General features: G+C 48.1%; 1 protein-coding gene across 6 annotated transcripts; it reads right to left on the reverse strand.

Moving 5' to 3' along the window:
- Nucleotides 1-3708: 3708 nt before the first annotated feature.
- rb1cc1 (RB1-inducible coiled-coil 1) lies at nt 3709-21348 on the reverse strand. 6 transcript variants are annotated; one of them, XM_056596485.1, is made up of 23 exons: nt 20851-21348; nt 19659-19791; nt 19428-19554; nt 19068-19238; nt 18695-18897; nt 17006-17423; nt 16724-16894; nt 16384-16568; nt 15601-15787; nt 14082-14163; nt 13912-13976; nt 13723-13826; nt 12983-13109; nt 10421-12369; nt 9691-9889; nt 8328-8436; nt 7386-7692; nt 6829-6907; nt 6666-6713; nt 6246-6304; nt 5784-5911; nt 5171-5241; nt 3709-5031 (listed from the first exon to the last, which is right to left on the reverse strand). In XM_056596485.1, the coding sequence occupies exons 2-23, from the start codon at nt 19727-19729 to the stop codon at nt 4954-4956; spliced, it is 4938 nt and encodes a 1645-aa protein (XP_056452460.1). In that variant the 5' UTR covers nt 19730-19791; nt 20851-21348; the 3' UTR covers nt 3709-4953. The 6 variants fall into 6 exon arrangements, with proteins under 6 accessions (XP_056452460.1, XP_056452466.1, XP_056452463.1 ...); XM_056596491.1 differs by having other exon boundaries at nt 6829-6880; nt 20851-21347; XM_056596488.1 differs by lacking the exon at nt 20851-21348 and adding an exon at nt 20725-20843.
- Between the last annotated feature and the right edge of the window lie 647 nt (nt 21349-21995).

Consider the following 21995-nt stretch of genomic DNA (forward strand, 5'->3'; position numbering starts at 1 on the left):
ACTTTCTTGTCGCTTAGGCAGGCAGATTACCCCAATAAAACAACAGCTTTTAATGTTTACTGGGTTTTATGTTGACACTGTTTGTTTTTCCAGGGAAAAATCAAAAAAAGGGTGTCATGCACTGCAATCAATGGGATTTGCAGTATAGGGTATTTGAATAATTATTTCCCCTCCCCACCACCACCCTGAAAATGAAATAGTTATATTCTATATCGGGAAGGATTATGCATGGCGCAGAACTTAATGTGAGAATAATTCGCCCTTTAAATACATAGTGGAGCTATATCCTCCATGCACTTTCTCCTCACCAGATGCAATCTTGTTAACCGCACCGACGCTTGAATGGCTGTCACCAAAACTTTCCGCACGCATTTGCCTTTTGGGTGAAAGCTGAGCCGCATCGCTGCAGTGAACCTACGCACTGCTTCTTCTGGAGTGGTGGAGCCTCCGAGCCTCTCATTCATATGCTGCATTATCTCTAGGATGCTAATTATCCATACAACTACGCCATCAGATGGCAACTCATTTCCCAATATGATCCCAATAAATGTGTTTTTACATTTATTTTTTTCGGGAAAATTAACATATTTACATGAATGATGTGTTACTAATAGTGATTAGGTTCGACACGTGGGCAAGTAAATCAACCGTTTGGGGCTTGATGGTGTTGAGTATATGCGCACATATTTCGGAGAAATTTCATCACTCACATAATCTGTCTAAGGTTTATTTTTTCCACTGAGAGAGTGTGTCGTCGAGGCAAAGGGAGAGAGAGAGAGAGAGAGAGAGAGAGAGAGAGAGAGAGAGAGAGAGAGAGAGAGAGAGAGAGAGAGAGAGAGAGAGAGAGAGGGGGGGGGGACAATGAGACGATGAGATTATGAAAGCATGTCTCTTAAAGCATGTCTGTTTGATCATCATTCTGTTTAGGTGAAGTTCTCCACTCTGGTCTCCTCGGTGGCTGACAGCCGATATGTAACCTAATCTCTTTCCCTAACCCCTTTTCTTGGGAAATGAATAGAGAGGAAATGTGTTGATGGCATTAAGTCGCTTTAGTCCTGAGGTTTGCAGGCTCCATCCCTTAATGCCTCTTGGCTGTTCCTCAACACAGTCGCTTCCATCTTTGATTCTTTTTTTCGGTTGGTTTTGTTTTTTTCCAACCAGAAATATAAATGTTACAAGGCGTCCCTATTTATTTTTATTTATGCATCATTTCAAGTTTATGCATATATCAACTCCCCGGATAATGGTTGTTTATTTGTGTGCGCCCCGTCTTGGGTGGGGGGGGGGGGGGGGGGGGGGGGGGGGTATATTGGCAAATCAAAAGCAACTTGTGTATTATCGGGAAATACAGGAGATAGCCGTGACAAAAGGCCAAGATATCTGAGAGACGCGAGGAGACATGTATGACACTCTTTGTGGCGCCTCTCTTTTCTTATTTACCCTCATCTAAACATGCATTGATTGCCTCCGCTGTGTGTTGACATGCAGAGAAAGGCCACGATAATGATTTAGATTTTGTATTTCAATTGATGCTGTTTCCAAGCGGCAGGGATATTGTGGTGCCGGCGGAGTTCACGGAATGGGTTAGATTGCCAATTTCCCCCTCCGCTAAGATATAAGTCTAAAAGGTGGAGGTTTATTGAACTTGTTGTATGATGTTTATGATAAAATGAAATAGAGGCTTTGCATGTGGATGATTCCTCTTTGTAGATCAGGTTATTTGAGGGATTTACATTTTAAATTCTAGACATGGAGTCGTTAGGGAAATCACAACGCAATCTCTACCCTCTTAAGGGTTTGACAGTTATAAAATCAATTCAACACTTTCGGGGAACATAACTATCGAGTGTCAACCTAGGGCTACCCCCCCCCCCCCCCTTAAAGATCAAACAACACGTGTGCATATTTTCCAAAAGAAACAAAATGTAAAAGGCTTTGCTAATTGATCCACACAAATTCAAGTGCCAAAGCGGGGACCGGAAGTGGCGGAGAAGTTTGACAACAAGTCAAAGGCAGGCAGCCCTGGTTACAGCAGCCATGATGAAACCTCAATACAGTGGGAGAGAGGGCGAGAGAGGAGGGAGAGAGAGAGAGAGAGAGAGAGAGAGAGAGAGGGAGGGAGGGAGAGAGGGAGGGAGAGAGAGCGAGAGAGAGAGAGAGAGAGGGGGGGGGGGGGGGTGGTGGAGAGAGCGACAGAGAGAGAGGAGAGAGAGAGGAGAGAGAGAGAGAGAGAGAGAGAGAGAGAGAGAGAGAGGGAGGGAGAGAGAGAGAGAGGGGGGGGGGAGAGAGAGAGAGCGACAGAGATAGAGAGAGAGGAGTGAGAAAGAGAGAGACTGAGAGAGAGAGAGAGAGAGAGAGAGAGAGAGAGAGAGAGAGAGAGAGAGGGGGAGCGAGAGAGGAGAGAGAGAGAGGGGGAGTGGGAAAGAGCGACAGAGATAGAGAGAGAGAGAGAGAGAGAGAGAGAGAGAGAGAGAGGGAGGGAGAGAGAGAGAGAGGGGGGGGGGAGAGAGAGAGAGCGACAGAGATAGAGAGAGAGGAGTGAGAAAGAGAGAGACTGAGAGAGAGAGAGAGAGAGAGAGAGAGAGAGAGACAGAGAGAGGGCAAGAGGGATAGAGAAAGAGAGAGGGCAAGAGGGATAGAGAAAGAGAGAGAGAGAGAGAAAGAAAGAGAGCCACACACACACAGACTGACAGAGAGAGTGAGAGAGAGAGAGAGTGAGAGAGAGCAAGAGGGAGCCACACACACACACACACACACACACACACAGAGAGAGAGAGAGAGAGAGAGAGACAGAGAGAGGGAGAGAGAGAGCACACATGGTCCTCTTCCATCCCATTCAGCCGGAGGAGAATCCCAGCAGCCCCGCTCTCAGCAGGGGGCTGTAAACATTTACACTAAGAGTCTGTCCAGTGCACATGGCGGGTGCCTGCCAGCCACCTCGGTACTCACTGTTGTGTGTGTGTGTGTGTGTGTGTGTGCGTGCGTGTGTGTGTGTGTTGCATATTTTGTCATTCAGGCCTGTCCGGAAATTTGCTCGGGGGGGGGAAGAAAGAAAGAAAAAAAAAAAAAATCACACCACCAATTTATGAAGAAGCCGTCCAAATGTGACAACAGGCTTATGCTAAACGGAGAAAATAGAGCTAAACATTGTTAAAACACCCCTAGACCCACATGGTAGAGAGCACTCCACTGCGAGGGAGCTGCCATGCTCCCCACTGTGCGCTGGGAAAGTGGTGCGGGTTTGCTCGCGCTTCCTTCCCCCTTCCTCCACGGAGGGGCCCTCGCGCTCGGGGGGCCCCCCCCGACTTGATTGTGTTTGAAGTGTGTTTCCCCGCGACGCCGGCCAAGGTTTCACTACAATGGCTTTGTCTTTTATTAGAGCATATTCCACACGGGTTTTCGAATCATACCCGACCCCACCCCCCCCCCCCCCCCCCCCTCACGCCTACCGTCCTCTGAAGCAGGTTGAGGAGGGATTGATGTCAAAGACCCCTTTTAAGTGGGTGATTGTTTGTTTGGTCAAGATCCACCGTACTTTAAAAGTTATTTTACCTAATGCTATACAAACGTTTTTGTTCCAGAATGGACTCAAGATCCAGAATGTAAATTGTATCAAAATTGATTGATACAAAACTCAACACTCAACGTTTATGATCTGGACTTGAGTCCAGAATGAAGCATTGAGTATAGAGAATTGATTCGGTTTGATAATTTAGTTTGATGCAATACAAACTTTTGCTCAAACGGCCAAGATCCAGAATGGACTTAAGTACATTCTGGATCAAAAGGCTTGAGTATTGCTATTGATCCGATTTTTCATCAAAACGTTTTGAGTAATGTATTCTGTAAAAATAACTTTTATTAAATTATTGATGATAGGGACGGACTTAAGATGGACTCATGTCCACTCTGGAACAAGACGTTTACTGTGTATTGTTTTGTGACAATTTTTGTGAGTGGACGTACAGGAAGGCATACCTCAACACAATGTCGTTCACAAACACAGCACCTGCTTTTGTAAGTTTGGGATCAAACCTTTATTGTTTCAAAACTCTAATATCTTTTACAATACAGTCATTATTGTTACATTTGTGATCTGATGGATAATGTACAATGTCCTCCGATGATGATGAAACACAAGTCACATGGTTATTCCTTTCTACATATCAATATGTTTATGACGCGAGAAGTGTGTGCTGTTGTGTTTTATATATATATACACCTTATTTCTGACAGCTCAATGACTTCCCTTTTGAAAATCAACAGAAAAGCATGGGCAAGGGTGAGTGGGGGTAGGCGGGGTTTATTTGAAAGTGCATTTCAAGGATTGCGATGACGACGGGCCGTGGCCGGTCGCTCATAACATACGTCTCGGGACTACCGGGAGCGCCATACTGCATTGTGGGTAACAAACAGCCTTTACTACATATTTCAAACTACAACATTTATCTGGATAAGTAAATCAAATAAAAATATCAGTATGCATGCCATGAACATTCCTCCATTAACATTTATAATAAATGGATCTTTTTCATTTTTGAATTATGCAGATTATGATACAGTATTTACCACAATAAAGGACAATTCGCTGATAAATGGAAACTAATATCGACATCCAAATACTTTCTTTTTTTTTTGTTTGTTTCGTTCATCCTAACACACACACACACACACACACACACACACACACAGGCCTGTACACCAGTGAACAGGGCGACCGCCTCATAAAGCAAAAGTTTGGTCCACATGAACGCGAGTAAAAAAGAAAAGAAAAAGATTACGGAATAAAAGTGAGGGCAGATGGGATCCTTTTGAAAAGATAAAATAACCAAATAGTATGACACGCTTCATTCAATTTTCACCGCCTTTCAATTATGAAGTAGAGATTCGCTTCAAAACTCAGAGAACGTATGCAATATCCATACGTCACATACATCGCACGCAGACGGCCGATCAGACCTTCCGGTTCCACGGCACCGCCTTTACCCGGTAGAACTTGGTTCCCAGGGGGACTTTGAAGCGGTTCTGGGCCTGGAGTGAGAGAGGGAGGGACACACCTGGGTCACATCAACGAGCTGGTAGCTGAGTCAGCCGAGTGCCGACGTACGACACACAGAGGAAGCAGCGGATCACACGGCAGGGGGGCTCGAGGGCTACGTCCGTTCTCTACCTTTTTAGCTTGGCAATACTCCTTCTCCATCACCTTCCCGAGCACCCATGGCCTTCTGGACGTGCCCGACGCTGGAGGTAAGGAGAGAGACGAGGCATTGATGACGGCCGCGCACAACGACCTCGTATTATAACGAACACGACCGATTACAAGCTCACGAACGCAGGGGAGTGTTGAGCTTCAAGATGCACAACCAAATAAATGCATACAATAAATATGCATAGATAGAATAATTATGCAAACACACAATATATATAAGTAAATATATACATAGAATAATTGTGTAAATACCCAATATGTAACCCATAAATACATACATAGAATAATTGTGTAAACACACAATATGTCAACCAATAAATACACATATACATAGAATAATCGTGTAAATACATAATATATAACCCATAAATACATACATACATGGAATAATTGTATAAACACCCAATATGTAAACCAAAAAATACATATAGGATCATTTTGTATTTTTTTTTACGTTTTTCTAAGTGAAAAATGTCCCTTTTAGCAGCCACAAATCCCGGCCCGTTCCAGCCTGATTAAAGTGTCACACGACAGCAGTAGCGCGTGACGCAGCGAGCGAGCGAGCGAGGCAGACCTGGCTTTAGGTCCAGCGCGGAGAGGGACTCCGAGTGGAGGAAGTAGAGGGTGGGACCCACGGTGAACAGCACGTAGTTGTCGTGCCTCTCGTCCAGGATGATGAGCACCAGGTCGCCCACCTGGAAGCTTCAGGATGGGGGGGGGGGGGGGGGGGAGACAGGAAGTGAGCATGACCGGGGTCATCGTGTTCCCTCCGTACCGACGACCCCACGTAGACACAACGGGTTTCAGTGTGTGTGTGTGTGTGTGTGTGTGTGTGTGTGTGTGTGTGTGTGTGTGTGTGTGTGTGTGTGTGTGTGTGTGTGTGTGTGTGTGTGTGTGTGTGTGTGTGTGTTTCCTCCGAAAGCGACTTGGTGGTGTTTGAGATGCAGGTCAGTATGTGGGAATCAAACCCAGAACCATTGGTTCTGGGAGTCCGGCACCCTAGCCATCCGCCGCGGTGTTGAGTGGGTCCACTTACTCTCTGATGGCGATCTTCTCCGAGTGACGAGAGGAGACGGATGACATGCTCTGGGACATCTAGGTGCGAGGGAGAAAAAAAAAACAGGAATTTTAGATACATCAGGGCCCTAGGTTTGAACTGGTAATCACTCTTGGTGTGTATTATTTTGTTAAACTCAGGTTTATACAAAGCCATTTGAATAGATATGCTGGATTGACAAATCACAGGATTTTACCCGTGATAAAATCAACCCAGGAAACCCAAACAAAGTGGCTTCTAAATTACATTGATTTACTCTCATGATGCGTTTTTCCACTCCGGGCTGGTTTATGCCTTTGGCTTTCAATGTTTCTTTGATGCTACTGCCACCCAGTGGCGGTGGCGCCACACAGCACCCCGGTACAAAGCACCAATTAAAGACGCGGTAACGAGACCTACCAGTCGCTGGCTGAGGCGCTTGTTTTCTTCTTCCTTCATGTGCAACGTCTGCGGGAAACACAGGGAAACGTGGATTTAGACGTGGCCATGGGAACAGACAGCCGTTTGCGCCGTACAGAGCCAAAGTGTAAAGCAGGCCGTTTAGAAGTGGTCGTGAATTCACCCTTTCAAGAAGGATTATCCTCTGCTTCTCCTCAGTCATCAGAATGGTGTCACTAGGGAGAGAAAACAAATATTTCTCTCTGAGAAATATCAAGAATTCTTATCAGTGTATTGTCATTAAGGTTCGCATTCAATATCACAACAACAAGGGTTTAAGGGGCAGACTGAAACAGATTAATTGTACTCATTAAAACAGACTCTCTCTGTCTAACCCTAAACTGCCCTGTACTGTCCTTAATGGATCGGTTCCGGGCTGACAGAAGCCGGGCTAAGCATAAGCCGGGCTAAACATAAGCCGGGCTAAACAGAGGCCGGGCTAAACAGAGGCCGGGCTAAACAGAGGCCGGGCTAAACAGAGGCCGGGCTAAACAGAGGCCGGGCTAAACAGAGGCCGGGCTAACAGAGGCCGGGCTAAACAGAGGCCGGGCTAAACAGAGGCCGGGCTAACAGAGACCGGGCTAACAGAGGCCAGGCTAACAGAGGCCGGGCTAACAGAGGCCGGGCTAACAGAGGCCGGGCTGACGGCGTTCATTCCTCAGTGAGGGCGGAGTCTCTTACTGCATGGCCACCATGCTGGCCTCCACGGCCGATTCCACGCGGTCATGCTCCTCCTCCCCCACCGGCATCACCGAGGCCAGGCGGTCGGGGTCGCCCGGGAACTCGGGGGCCCCGTACCCGGCCGCCGTGGCCCCGCCCTCGCAGGGCTCCTGGGGGGCCGGGTGGTGGGCGGGCGGCGGGTGATGCTGCGAGGTCATGAAGGTGGAGGAGATGAGGGCGGAGCTACGCATGCGGTTCAGCTCCTCCTCCAGGTGCTTCTTCTCCTGCATGACGCTGGCGCGGTCCTCCGACAGCATCTCGATCAGGGCTGGGAGGGGGACGGGGGGGAGAGACCAAGGGGAGACAGGGGGAGAGGCAGAGGGAGACAGTGGGAGAGACAGAGGGAGACAGTGGGAGAGATTGAGGGAGACAGAGGCAGACAGTGGGAGAGACCGAGGGAGAGATCGAGGGAGACAGGGGGAGAGACCGAGGGAGACAGGGGGAGAGACAGAGGGAGACAGGGGGAGAGACAATGGGAGACAGTGGGAGAGACAGAGGGAGACCGTGGGAGAGAAAGAGGGAGACCGTGGGAGAGACAGAGGGAGACAGTTGGAGAGACAGAGGGGAGAGACATGGGGAGAGGGGGAAGAGACATAGGGGAGGGACAGAGGGAGAGGGGGGGAGAGGGGGGAGTAACAGGAGGGGGAGACCGGGGGGGAGAGAGGGGTAGACAGAGGGGAGAGACGGGTCAGCATGGGGTTCACCAGGGATGTTCAGCAGTGGAGCTAGAACGTACTATTGCATCCTTAATGCACAAACTTACTCCCCCTCCCTTTGGGGAGGGTGGAGGAGACCTCATACGAATCTACCCCCAACAGGGGCCACTCCACCCTCCCTCCCTCTTGGGGAGGGTGGAGTGGCCCTCACACAGGCTCCAGACGGGGTCGGCGGGGGCGGACCTACCTTTGTCCGTCTCCTGCTGCTGGCTGACCTTCCTCAGGCTCTCCGTGAGCTCCTTGATGACCTGCTCCTTCTTCATCTTCTCCCGGGTCAGCACCGTGTTGAAGTTAGTCTGTGGAGGGCGCAGCTGACCAATCAATTTCTGACTGTCTTTCTACGATAAGAATTGGTTGTTTTCCTTCCAAGCCGCTAAACATAGTATATTTACAGTTATACAGGCAGTGTGTCTCGCTCAATTACAACCGCTAGTGCTTAATTACCCTGCACGCAACTATCATGTTTACGCAAGGTTACCACCGCATTCCACCACAGCATTCCATGTTGTATGAACGCATCTATAATTACAACCAAAACACACACACGCACTAAAACACGCTTACACAAACAAGGCTAGAAATAACTTGACATTTTAGGGCGTGTGTCAACACGTGAAGCAATGTTTACTAAATGTCTGGAGCAGTGTTTCCGCTAGAAGAAATTGGTACCGGTCATGTGACCGGGAAGGTTTGATTTTACCGGTCAAATTGGAAAAAAAAATCGGTCGGATATTATCCGTGTTTATTGCACTTAAAAAAATGTATAGGCAGGCTATATAAATAAGAAGAAGTGTGTGATCATATTTTGATACGCCATGGTTGTTAAATACCGGTACTCCGCAAAGCTTGCCGCCGACTTTCCCTAGCTTGCCGTCGTTTAGTTCATAAACCTACGGTAGTCTATAGCGATCAATTTGAGCGAGTGCACGAAATGTAACAACTTATTTATTTTATCACACAGGCTACGCTACAATCAAAACCCTCACTGTTTTACATGAATTGGCTAAACAAATTACCACTGCAGCATATTTAAACACAATTCAAATTAACACATTCAAAAATATTTGTGCTAAATTTAAAAGGTTGAATCTTCTCATGACTGAATGTTTGTATACAGCGCGCATGCTGTATGCGCGCAGGGTTGATGCGCTCCACTTTTTTCTGTGGAGAACCAGCGCCTTGAATGTTCCGCATAAAACGAAACCGGGTCGTTTTCGCCCGTCTCGGCTCCGTGTGGACGGGGACTTATTTCCAATCGGTCATTCTGACCGGAGACATTTTGAATTTTCGGTCCTCCTCATTTTTTTTTACGGTCAAAGACCGGTAATTACCGGACAACGGGAACTCTGGTCTGGAGGGCTGTATAATAAATTATAACGAAGCTTAAAATAACAAATGCCGTTTAAATTCCATCATCAGATTGAAACGCAACTAATCCACCTTTATTCAACGCTTCAGTGCCGACGCGCCTTTCACTCGACAGGTGCGTCACTCCCCGTCCAGACCAGACAGCTCTTCAGACCCGTCACTCTCACTCTCTCTCTCTGTACCTGCTGCTCGGCGATGAGTGACGTCTTGAGGTTCTGCATCTCCTGGTCCTTCCTCCTCTCCAGCAGCTCCATCTGGCTCTGCAGGGAGGCGCGCTCCTGCTGCAGCCTCTCCTGCAGCGCCGAGTCCAGGGACAGCGGGGAGGCCGAGGCCGGGGCGCCACCGACACCCTCCGCCAGCAGGGCCTGGCCCTCCTCCCCCCTGGACGACACCGCGGAGCAGGAGGGGAGGGTTAGGTGGTACGCATCAGGAGGGGAGGGTTAGATGGTACGGAGGGGAGGGTTAGATGGTACAGAGGGGAGGGTTAGATGGTACAGAGGGGAGGGTTGGATGGTACAGAGGGGAGGGATAGATGGTACAGAGGGGAGGGTTGGATGGTACAGAGGGGAGGGTTGGATGGTACAGAGGGGAGGGTTGGATGGTACAGACGGCATGGCCCAGCCACAGGCGGTGAATGATAACAGGGAGCACATTGAACCATCAACAGCATCGTTTGTTTTTGGTTTTCATACGATCGGAAAATTTGATCCCCGTCTTAGTTCCTCCTCTCTTGGGGGATATTTGACTCGCGTACTAGCTCAGAAACTAACACAATGGTGATTTTAGGGAGCAGAACATAGACTCGGAGTAACTACTGCAGTAGTTAATCCGTTTTACTGAAAGAGAAACCAATAAAATAAATCGTTAATGTTCTGGAATAAATGTTACGAGATTCCCTTCCCGAACACGTACCTGCTCGACGACTTGCTCTCGTGAAGTTCAGTTTCAAGTTTCTGAATTCTGTCCAACAGCCTCGCCTCCAGCTCCTTCTTCTGCGCCTCCAGTTCCTGAACCTTGGAGGCCTCCTCCTCCTCCCTCTCACTGCCCCGCCGGGCCTCTGCCTGCCGCTGCCGCTCCGCCTCCTCCTGCAGTTTCTGGGACAGCAGGTCGTTCTCCGCCTGCGTGTCTGCGCTGGCGCTCCTGAGCTCCGCCTCCTGCTCCTGGGACCGCCGTAGCTGCTCCTCCTTCTCCTGCTGCAGGGCGGCGACCCTCTGGCCCAGCTCCTTCTCCCTCTCCTGCCGCTCGACGTCGGCCCCCTCCGCCTCGGCCGCCCGCCGCTGCAGGGCGGCGACATCGGCGCGCAGGCCGCCGCTCTCCACCTCGTGGCGCTCCACCAGCTCCGAGATGCAGTGGTCCTTCTCCCGCCGCATCAGGGCCCGGAGCTCCGAGAGGCCCACCTCGTGCTCCTCGCCGCGCCGCCGCAGCTCCTGCCCTAGCGCCGCCAGCTCGGTGCGCAGGCCGCCAGTCGCCGCCGCCGCCACCCGGAGCTCCGCCACCTCCGCCTGCTGCGCCCGCGCCTCCTCCAGCGACCGCGTCACCTCCTCCGCCTCAGACTCCTTGAGGGCCAGCTCCACCTCCAGCTTGCAGCGCAGGTCGGCGAGCTCGGAGGCGCGGTCCTCCAGCTCGCCGATCCGCCCGTCCTTCTCGGCCAGGGCGGCGGCCAGCATGGCGGCCGCCTCGCTCAGCTCGCCGCAGTGCGCCTCGCTCAGCTGCTCCTGCGCCTCCCGGTGCCGCCCGGAGAGCAGCCCCAGCTGGGCCCCGTGCTCCCGCCTCATCTCGTCCTCCCGCTCCTTCAGGTGCGAGCGCTCCGCCCCCTCCAGCTCCTCGCGGAGCTCCCGCTGGCCCCGCTCCGTCGCCGAGCGCAGGCTCTCCAGCTGCCCCTCCAGCGAGCCCCGGGCGGCGGCGAGGCCCTGGATCTCCTCCGCCTGCTCCCGGACCGTCTGCTCCAGGGCTCGCGCCCGCTCCGCGTGGTCCGCCTCCGCCCGCGCCCGCCGCTCCCCCTCGCCCTCCAGCCGGGCCAGCTCCGCCTGCTTGTGGTCCAGCAGAGCCTCCAGCTCCAGCATGGCCCTCTGCACCTCCTTCACGCCGGCCTCGTGGCCCTCGTTCTCCCGGGTCAGCGCCTGGACGCGCGCCTCCAGCTCCTGCCGCAGGAGGAGCAGCTCCCGCCGGTGGCGCTCGCCGGCCTCCTGCTCCTGGGCCGGCCGCATGCCGTCGACGGCGCCGCACACCTCGAGGCACATGGCCCGGAGGCCGAGGCCGAAGTCGCGCTGCTCCTTCAGCACCAGGCCGCGGAGGTGGCGCAGGTCGTCCTTGACGCTGCGCAGGTCGCCCTGGGACTCCTCCGCCGCGACGCGGTACCGCTCCGCCGCCCGCTCCAGCGCCGCCGCCCGGGTGTTCTCCATCTCCAGCGTGGTGCAGTCCAGGATGCGCTTGTTGTCGATGGCGTTGATGACCGACGAGTAGAGGGACTCCACCATCATCTCGGGGCTGGTGGGGTCGCTGAGGGCGGCGGGCGAGCACAGGGCGGCGCCCTCCATCACAAACTCGTTGACGGCCGACATGAAGTCCGACTCGGGGCTCTCGGCCAGGGAGTCCAGGTCCAGGGAGCCCTGCTGCAGGACCAGGTCCATGTTGGGGTGGCCGATGGTCTCGAAGTCGAAGGTCTGGGCGTCGATGCTGTCCGGGGACAGGTCCTCCGCCGGCGCCGGGGCCGCCGGAGGGGGGGGCTGGCCCGGGACGGAGGGGCTCTTGAGGTTGAGGGAGGGCGTCTTGGAAGAGGAGGTGGGGGTGGTGGAGCCGGGAGTGCCATCGGACTGCGGGGTCATCGCGGCCGATCGCTGGCCGCTCTGGCTGCAGGAGGCCTGGAAGGAGAAGGTCCCAACGAGTAGATTATTTTAACGTGTCAATATGTGAAACACAGCTTGAACACATTTCGGAATTTGTGTTTGGATTGAGCAAGATGTTGCAATTCAGAGCAATTGATCAATAGGTTGCGCTTCGGGATTTGAAGAAGATTACAAGGATTATGACCGAGACTCCATCTCAATTCAATTCATGCATTCAGATAACTAGAGGAAATATATTTGAGATAACTCCTCCACCCATAAGGTACACTATATCACTATTTAAACATAAAATATGAAACGCATCTTGAACACATTTTGGAATTTTTGTTTGAGTCAAGCACGATATTCTTTGAATGGAATTCACAGAATGGGAGCACGCAAACAGAGCAGCATATGGCCATACGTCGATTCCCCCAACGGCTACTTCCCCTTTATCTGTACATCGTTAATAATTGAACCGTCAGCCACTGAGAGAGTGACATAGATAAGGGGGAGGGGGGGTTCTGCGAGTCGAGAGGTGGTCCAGAGACATAGATAAGGGGGAGGGGGTTCTGCGAGCCGAGAGGAGATGCAGAGACATAGATAAGGGGGAGGGGGTTCTGCGAGCCGGGAGGTGGTTCCGTAGTACCCTCTGTTCGTTCAGCAGGTCGGTGATGGTGCGCGACATCTCGTCCATGCTCTGGGCAGCCTGGACCAGTTGGTGTAGCACGGCCACGTGACGGTTCAGAGGCTCGAAGTCACACAGTGTGGGAACCCTGAGGGAACATCCAGAGCTACGTTTATAGAAAGGTCACGTAAAATATTAAACTGGTGAAATCATCGAAATGATCAATTATCAATTACGATTTTTACATCATAAAGCTAGGGGTAGGCAACTTTAGTCAAGCCAGCCGGAGCAAGCTTGATTTTGAAAGTACAAACAAAAATAAAAAACCCTCTTCAGGCCTCCCTCCAATTAATACAATTATAAAATAGATTAGAGAATGTTGATTTTTTTCTTTATCATTATTTCCCCATCAACTGGTTGCAGAGATGGTCGAATTTCCGACAACCAGGATTTATTGTGTTTACTACAGCCCTCCTCACTGGGAGGTAGACCAACATGAGGGCTGATTACAGGCCAGTGACAGCCACAAAAACAAGATTGGTTGCTATTTTGGGTCAGAGCCTCTGATAAATAGATTGCTGTTGGGATTTGAGGAGAATTTCAAGAATTATCATCAAGAATCCTTCTCAATACATCCATAAAGTAATAAGTTGCCTAAGAGAAAAGACAGCCAAGACAACTCCCCCGGCCATATGGTGTAAACTATATCACAGTCACATCTACGTCTGTTATCATGGGCGTGATTCAAGACCGTTACTCACATGAGGAAGGGTTGCACCTCGGTGGGACAGCAGGACTTCAGGTAGTGCAGATCTTCCAGGGAGATGTCAGGAAGCTCGTAGTCAAACCTTCTGGGCTTTCGTGTCTGAGAACAACAGCGGTTACATTAAAATTGCAAAAAAGTTCCCGTGGACGTTATGGACTTTTTCTGTGTGGAAATGCAGACTTACACAAAACGATGTCGGAGGCCAGGAATCTAGTCCTCTGAACAGACGATTTCTGAGGAACGACCTCCCTGAAAGGCAAGAAATTAAGATTTAGAAAGGGAAATACAATTTTGGGCGCATTTTACACCAGACATACAATTTTAACCACCTGGGACTAGTGAACGCATACTTACTAAAGAGCTTCCCAAACGTTTCTCTTTTGAACTTCTCTGCCTCGTAAAGCTGCTTCCCGTCTTTGACAAGAGCACAAGCCCACTGAAAAGAGCGAGAGAACATAACGGTTTGAATTCTTGGCAATTCAACTCCTATTACAGTACGTTCTAGTCAAGATAAAAACCCAACATGATTTAATGAAAACATGTGGAGACAGCTTTCCCTCAGCTCATGTCTGAAGATTGAAGCTGCCAAAATGTGACAACTTTTTCCTTCTATGAATTCACAAAGTCAGTATTAATTGAATGAACAAGATTGTCGATTCACCCATCTGTGTGGTGAGGAACTGCAACACTATAAAATATGCCGAGTGAACAATCAGCTCCATTGGCTGAAAATCAATAAGATCTCATTTGAAAATAAACAACGTTACTGCCAATTCCGAAGTTGTAATTCAGTTGGCCAGAGGCAACTCTGGTGTACTTTTCCACCTAGATTAGGACGGTGTAACCCCCAGAGAGAGTGCTGTCCTGTCCTACCCCTGCCCCCCCACTGTTGACCCTGCCTGAAGGGTTTCTACACCGCATTGCAGCGGTTCGCTAGTATAGTTGTTCAGAGTTCACCTACACTCTGCATAGCCCCCCCCCCACCCCCCCCCCCCCCCCCACACCACACTTAGTGTACGCACTTATTATATGTTGTACATTCTGGCACTTCATGTACGCACTTATTGCATGTTGTACATTCTGGCACTTAATGTGCGCACTTATTGCATGTTGTACGTCACTTAATGTACGCACTTATTGCATGTTGTACGTCAATTAATGTACGCACTTATTGTATGTTGTACGTTCTGGCACTTAATGTACGGAGGTATTGTATGTACATTCTGGCACTAAATGTGCGCACTTATTGCATGTTGTACGTCACTTAATGTACGCACTTATTGCATTTTGTACGTCAATTAATGTATGCACTTATTGTATGTTGTACGTTCTGGCACTTAATGTACGCACTTATTGCATGTTGTACGTCACTTAATGTACGCACTTATTGTATGTTGTACGTTCTGGCACTTAATGTATGCACTTATTGCATGTTGTACGTCACTTAATGTACGCACTTATTGTATGTTGTACGTTCTGGCACTTAATGTATGCACTTATTGCATGTTGTACGTCACTTAATGTACGCACTTATTGTATGTTCTACGTTCTGGGACTTAATGTATGCACTTATTGTATGTTGTACGTCCTTGCACTGAAAAAAAATTCTTAACATTGTGTAGCATCTTATCCTAGCTAGTTTTGTTGCATACGGTGAATGTGTTACCCTAGCGATTGTTAGCGCTGGGCACTTGGTTCAATGAACATCCTTACTGAACCGACAGAGACAACACGACTGCCAACTCCGAGGTTGTAATTCAATTGGCCGACAGGGACATATTGTCGTTTCTCTTCTTCTGACAAATGTACTTATTGTAAGGCTCTTTGGACAAAAGCGTCTGCTAAATGCCCTAAAAAGGTAAATGTACAGTACCTCTCGGTAGTGGCGTATGAACATCTTCCTGCGCACCACCTCCACCACGGCCAGACAGTACATCTGGGGCACGGTGCTGAGGGCCTCCACCACCCTGACTCGCTCCAACAGCTCCACCAGCAGCCGGAACAAGGCCTGCAGCTTCTCGCCGTCCTGGTCGGCGTGGAGCATCACGTAGCAGCACCATCTGAGGTGGACGTCATAGCACACGCACACACACACACACAAAAGAGAAACAATGTTCATGACTTGTTATCACAGAGGCTGTGATCGAGTTACCGACGGATTAAGGGAAAGGGAACAGGAATACGTTTTTTTACATCCAATAATGTTATTAAGGATTATCAAGGTGTAACAATCATCAGAAAACGATGCTCCGTCTAATCCAACACTTCAAATTATGTTCCGTGAAATATCAAGGGATTTCAGTTTGTCGGTTTGTTTCAAGCTAATTTCATGGGTTGATCTATTTCCCCTTTTGGCTACGTTGCCAAGGGTACAGTCATTCGGTCCGAGGCAGTGACCAATCACCATGCAGGCGCATTAACGGCAGCTGAATGAAGCTTTAGTTGTCCCAAAAGTATTTCGGAGACAGAGTTTATCAGCTGACGATGAGATGCATATTAATATAATATTTGACATATTCCCTAAAATGTGATATTCATTAAGGATGCAGTAGAAACATTTCTCTTATATGACATTGTTATTTTACTATTTTTAATCCATGCCCATCACATTTAACCATGGAAATAAAATAAGAAAAACAAAGACTTGATGCTTTACTTGAGTCGGACTTGGAGATTGTTCGCTAGTTCTTGTTTGGCAGTGGTGCATTTTTGTTTGATGTCCAGCAGCTTCCTGTGGTTGGTCAACATGATCATCAGCTGGTTGGCGTGACTCAGACACAAGTCTGGCAGAACAGATGTATCCTTCAGGTTCTCTGCACGCTTCTGGTTGGCCAGGAATCCCTGTGAGATTCCAAAGCAAAAAGAACATGCACACGCATTACGTACCAACTGTGCAGAACTAGATAAACAGGAAGGAAAAAAAACAAGCTTCTTTTGAGTTTCCACCCTTTGATAAGGGGCATTTGAAAACACGCCCGCTTCCTTGTTCCGCTTACCTGAGCAAGTTCTTTCTGTTCGTTGACCAGCTTCTTGCAGCTCGCAATCATTTGGTCTAGCGCGTACAACCGGTCTTCAAGCCCTTTGATGGCTTTCATGTTTTGATTATCCAATTTGGCAATGGTGTCTTTGCAATCTGCCAAGAAGGGCTGGATGATCCGCGGGTCAAGCTGCAAGACATATCATATCAATAGGGACTCCCTGCTTTCTTTAAAGAAAAGCTGGGAATAAATCCGGCCGTTTCAACAGCGGCCGAGCGCATTCACCAAAGAGCCACGTACCCGGTTGATGGAATCCAAACACTTCCTCACGACGGACTCCACGTCGTTGGGCCTGTCTTGTACATTGATCCAGTCCAGTAGTGTTACATTAAAGTTGGGAGGAAGTGCCATCTCCGGGCTGTCGTCGTCCTCCTCTTCCTGCAGAGCCGCTCGGAGCCCGCCGCTGTCAGTCATTTCGTTGGTTCCCTGGTCGCTAGGAGACCCGGATGCGGTTGCCGCGGGGGCTGAGAAGGACGCGGGTAACTTGGTGGGTCTCTGAGGGCCGCGGAGGATGGAGTCGGTGGACTTCTCCCCCTCCGTCTCGTCGGAGTCCTTGTCCGGGGTGGAGGTGGACTTCTCGACGATCTCCCTGTAACTGTGTCTGGTCAGACATTCCAGCAAAGGTATCTTTGCCATGACGGAGACCGCAGTACCGAGCCTGCAAGCAAAACAAAGAACATTGTTGGCAATCGAATAAGTACTATCAGAAATAGACAAAATATGGTCGCCATATTGTCGCCCTTCCTCGTGCAATACGATTATTTTAAGAATTGCTTTTGCATTTTAATGCTTTATTCCTGAAGAGTCGGACAGGAAATATGGCCCCAAATGTCGATATATTAATAATAAAATAATAATTTCCCTGCTCCTCGAGGTGAAGCTCCACAAGGGTTGGGGAATAATTCGATTACGATTATTAATCGAGATAAAACTCACGTCGATAAGCATTAGACATAAATGAAAAATATATATATGATATGGATTTACCTAACAGCCAATCACACAGCAGAAATAAACCTCTACAAACATTTGAGATTGTTGCCTCCATGCCAAAGGAGTTTGATGTGATAGTCACTCACAGATCTTTTAGTTTTAAACACATTATTTTATGTAGAATAATATCTGGTTTTACAATGTTTTCATTTTGCACTTACGTAAGCACTACATGGTTCATATTTTATATATTAAAGTTCAGTTCATGTGCCAGGGCCTTTGTTCATCCACTTTTTTACTTTTTATGTATTGGTTGTGCCTCTACAAAATGTAAGATGTTTTCTGAAGCCCTGTTAAAGGAGTTTAATGTGAAAGAAGTCAGAGCTTTTATTTTTATTTACATTATTTTCAATAGGTTACAAGGCAAGCTACCTTATATTGTTCTTTTGGGGGGAGATAAAAGATGTTTGTGAAGTTAAATGTTTATATTTAAATGTGATTAAATATTATCTTATCACAAATATGGTAATAAACACAAGTGTATGGTTTAACTAATGAACACTCTGCTTTCTTCAGGCTTAAGCAGTATCAAATTATATATCGTGATTAATATCAAAAAATAAACTGATAATATTTTTTGCAATATCCCCAGCACTAAGCTCCACACATGAATGAAGGAAACTTGAAAGGAAGTTAACCAACCAAAGATGAGTAACTGAAAAACGGGTCCTATTATGGCTCTATTTTGCGAAATAATCGTAGTATGTATTCTATGTACAACAATATATGCAATCTGATCGGGAATGTCATTAATTTTAACAAGCAGAAACTAACATAACATCATTAAATCTCCACCAAATGAATGCTTTTGAAGCATAAAAAATAAAATAATAATAATCTGTCGGTTGCCCGCTGGGTGGTGTGGCTAGACATCCTTACACCCGTTCGTCTGGAACACATCCACATCATTCCACCGCAGTGCAGCTCCATACTTACTTTGTGAGTTTGTATTTGATTTCCTCAAAGTCCTGTTGATAATTGGTGTAGGCGCTTTCGTATTTCCAGAGCAGTTTTTGATAGGAGAGGGTGCAGTCGTCCAGGTTGGCCATGATGGCCGCCCAACCTTGGTGCTGGAGATGCTCGTCGTGAACCAGCCGCTCACAGAAAGAACAGAGCTTCTTGGCCACCTCAAACATTTCCTGCAGGGGGGCAGAGAAGACTCATGAGCTTCAGCATCATCTCTCGGCAAAAACTGCATGTTCAGATCTTAATTTGAATCATTCTTTAACTGAGGACGATTCAGTCGGTGTGTGTGAATGTGTATATGAACCGCTAAAGGCCTAAATGTAAACGTAAGGGGGATCGTTACCACTGCGAGTTGTGTTCGCGAGGCCACGGTGTGAAAGACGGCCGGCATCATGAGAGACTCCTCCACCTTGAGCTCCATCTCATTCTCGATGGAGAAGGTGGTCTTGGGGATCGTCGGGGCCCGGTCGCACAAGATCATCTCTTTGTTGAACAGGAATATGGGGTTTGTGTCCTAAGCATTAAAATAAAAATAAAATAAAACAGATTTATATTATTTTTTGTCTTGTTTCAGTGCGCCAACCAATATAGTAATTTTGAAGTATATATACTGTTTACAACAAAGAATAACCCAATACGTCGATTTGAATGTAGATAATGGTAGCAATTCTAATATAACTTTAAAAAAGGATGGACAACTCACTGTTCCAGCGCTGTAACTGCAGACGCGGCGCTCTGCAGCCATGCACTCCCCTCCATTGACAACCAGCACTTGATGCTGTGTTGCAATCTTATATTTGACCTGGATGGCATGTTTGAGGTCCAGCACACTAGCAACAGCAAAAAGACAAGAGTCTTATATACAACACTAGGTGGATTAAACATATTGAATTACAACTTTGGTTGTTATTTTAAGATTGTATACAAATCTTACGTTTGCACAGCAAGCTCTGTGTCAAATGTCAGTGTGCTGCCATTGTTAACCTGGAACACATACAGCTTCATGTTGAATCTTCCAGAGCTCTGCTAGCTTGCCTATCGTCACCATTTAGCCATTCAAAGGCAACCTAGAAACAGAAAGACAAGCAATTTGCATTTAAATTCTGAAAAAAACTACTTGCTAAGGAGTAGGACAAGTGTAAAAAAAAAATGACTCGTGGGGAGGCATTGGCACGTTGCAGGAATACTTTACAACTCAAGCGACAATCAAAAGAAAACTTTCAGTTCTATTTCTACAGAGACATGGCGTACCTTATCTGCGTTGCTTTTCAACATGTCATTTTCTACCATGTCATTAGTGAGAGCAGCTGAGTCACTGTGTTGACAAGTTGACCCGCTTTATGTCATGACCTAAAGTAAGCGACAACGTAGTAAGGTGGTTCACGATCGGCTGAGTGAGAAGCTTCTGTAACAACGATGTTATAATTCTTAACCACACCATAAATACAGTACATTCATACATTCTATAAGAAAGACCCATACACATGATCAATGACTGTCAGTGTCTTTGCAGCCAACGCAACGGTCGGGCCCGGAAAAAAAACACTACGTTTGAGAAGCACCCAGCCGAGATTCATTAGACAGATAAATGGATCAAATAAGTGTTGATGTCCATTGAAATACATACGTGTATCGATCAGCCGTACTAAGTAGTTCCCCTGTAGGGCTTCTCTCAGGCACAACCTTACTTGCGTTAACAGATGTCGGCTAAAATAAGGCTATTACCTGAGCCACTTCACACCTTAGGATGGTTACATCTCTTCCATCTATCGGTCCCTGGATTAAAACCTGTGAATACCCACTAACCACGTACAGCTAGCTGGTTACGTATGTGGTTATACACGGACCGTAAGGAAGCAGGGGGGGGGGGGGTAGCAGCTGTTAGCACGTAGCATAAGTCAATGACACCGCCTGGATGCGCTGGCGACCGACTATCAACTAGCAGCTAGCGTTAGCCCCCAGGAGCTACACCCAGCTACGGCTGTGTAATACAGATATACCGAGTTATCCTGATAAACCAGCCGGGGACAGGGACCAGGTCAGGTTAGACAGGCCCCGGGTTGGACGGTGACATGTGAAGCCACGGCCGCACACGACGTGTACGTCGCTGGTTTCGGTGCTCTTACCTTTGTTTACTCGCATCCCCGATGTGTACAGCACCTCTAGAGGTGGCTAGCTGTGACGCTAGCTAACCTGGTTTATATTGGCTGGCATTGGACTAGCTTGGCAGGCTAGGACAGAGCTAGCTGTATGTGGCTATCGTCCGTGGACAGCTGCGTTGAATAACAACGCGTTCATGTCGCCCGGTGACTAACGTACGTCGGTTAGGATGGAGAGCTTGTGTTTGGCGGTGCAGAAGCCGCGATGTGCGGTGTATATTTCGCGGTAGAAGCTAGGCTAACACCCTTTTCTGTAACTGTCTATTTTGTTGTTTTCGTCCCGTGATGGGCGACGCGGAGCCGAGCTGGTAGGATGGGTGCTGTCGGTCGAGCCGACCATGGCGTTGACTGAGTAATTTAATTAATTTGACCGACTGTATGCATGATGATTTTCACACCTTATTGGCTTTTCCAAATCGCATTTTATTTCGGAATACTCTGATTTATATGGACTTAAAATCGACATTTAGACCAAAAATAAAAAATAATAATATATCTTATTGACTGAGAGACATATCGGTCGAATACATATAAGGAAGAGCGGTGTGGGTAAATTGTGATTGCCTAGTTTCCTACGACTATTCAGCATAATCGTCTTTGAAAGCGTGCTGTTCCGAAGGGTCGGTTCCCGTTCTGGAGCGACTCCCCATCACGCGCTGGTGTCGTCACTTTATAAGCTTGGGGAATTCTGGGAAAATACATTACAGAAATGTCCAGTGTTTTGCTGCAACATGAGGAGGGGTGTGGTTACCGAGGCTGCAGTAGGTTACTGACTGCTGATTTGCCAAAGAGTTATTTGATTATTCTTTACTTTCGTGCGATTGTTTTTCCCACCTGAGCTGCATTTACAGCTTATGCTTCCACCGAGTATAATGCAAGAAATGACGGCATCTTACCTCGTCTTATTTTTGAGCAATCATACTATAATATCCTATATAAATTGTATTATCATATTTGAGTTTTTTTACTTGTTTATTAGTTAATGTATTTGCTCATTTATTTGTTGTATTTATTTACTATTTACATAATATAATATTTACAATCGTATACCATCATAGCCAATCTATTTATAGCATCAAGAGCTGGCAGCCTAGATAAATAAAGAATTGCAT

This window comes from Gadus chalcogrammus, chromosome 8, assembly GCF_026213295.1.
Source record: "Gadus chalcogrammus isolate NIFS_2021 chromosome 8, NIFS_Gcha_1.0, whole genome shotgun sequence".
NCBI classification, from domain to species: Eukaryota; Metazoa; Chordata; class Actinopteri; order Gadiformes; family Gadidae; genus Gadus; species Gadus chalcogrammus.

Coding starts and splice junctions, on each gene's coding strand:
- rb1cc1 (XM_056596485.1), bottom strand. CDS start 19,729: ATGAAGCTGTATGTGTTCCAGGTTAACAATGGCAGCACACTGACATTT. Junction 13,977..14,081: donor AACGTTTGGGAAGCTCTTTA/GTAAGTATGCGT, acceptor CTTGCCTTTCAG/GGAGGTCGTTCCTCAGAAAT. Junction 9,890..10,420: donor GAGAGCAAGTCGTCGAGCAG/GTACGTGTTCGG, acceptor GGTGTCGTCCAG/GGGGGAGGAGGGCCAGGCCC.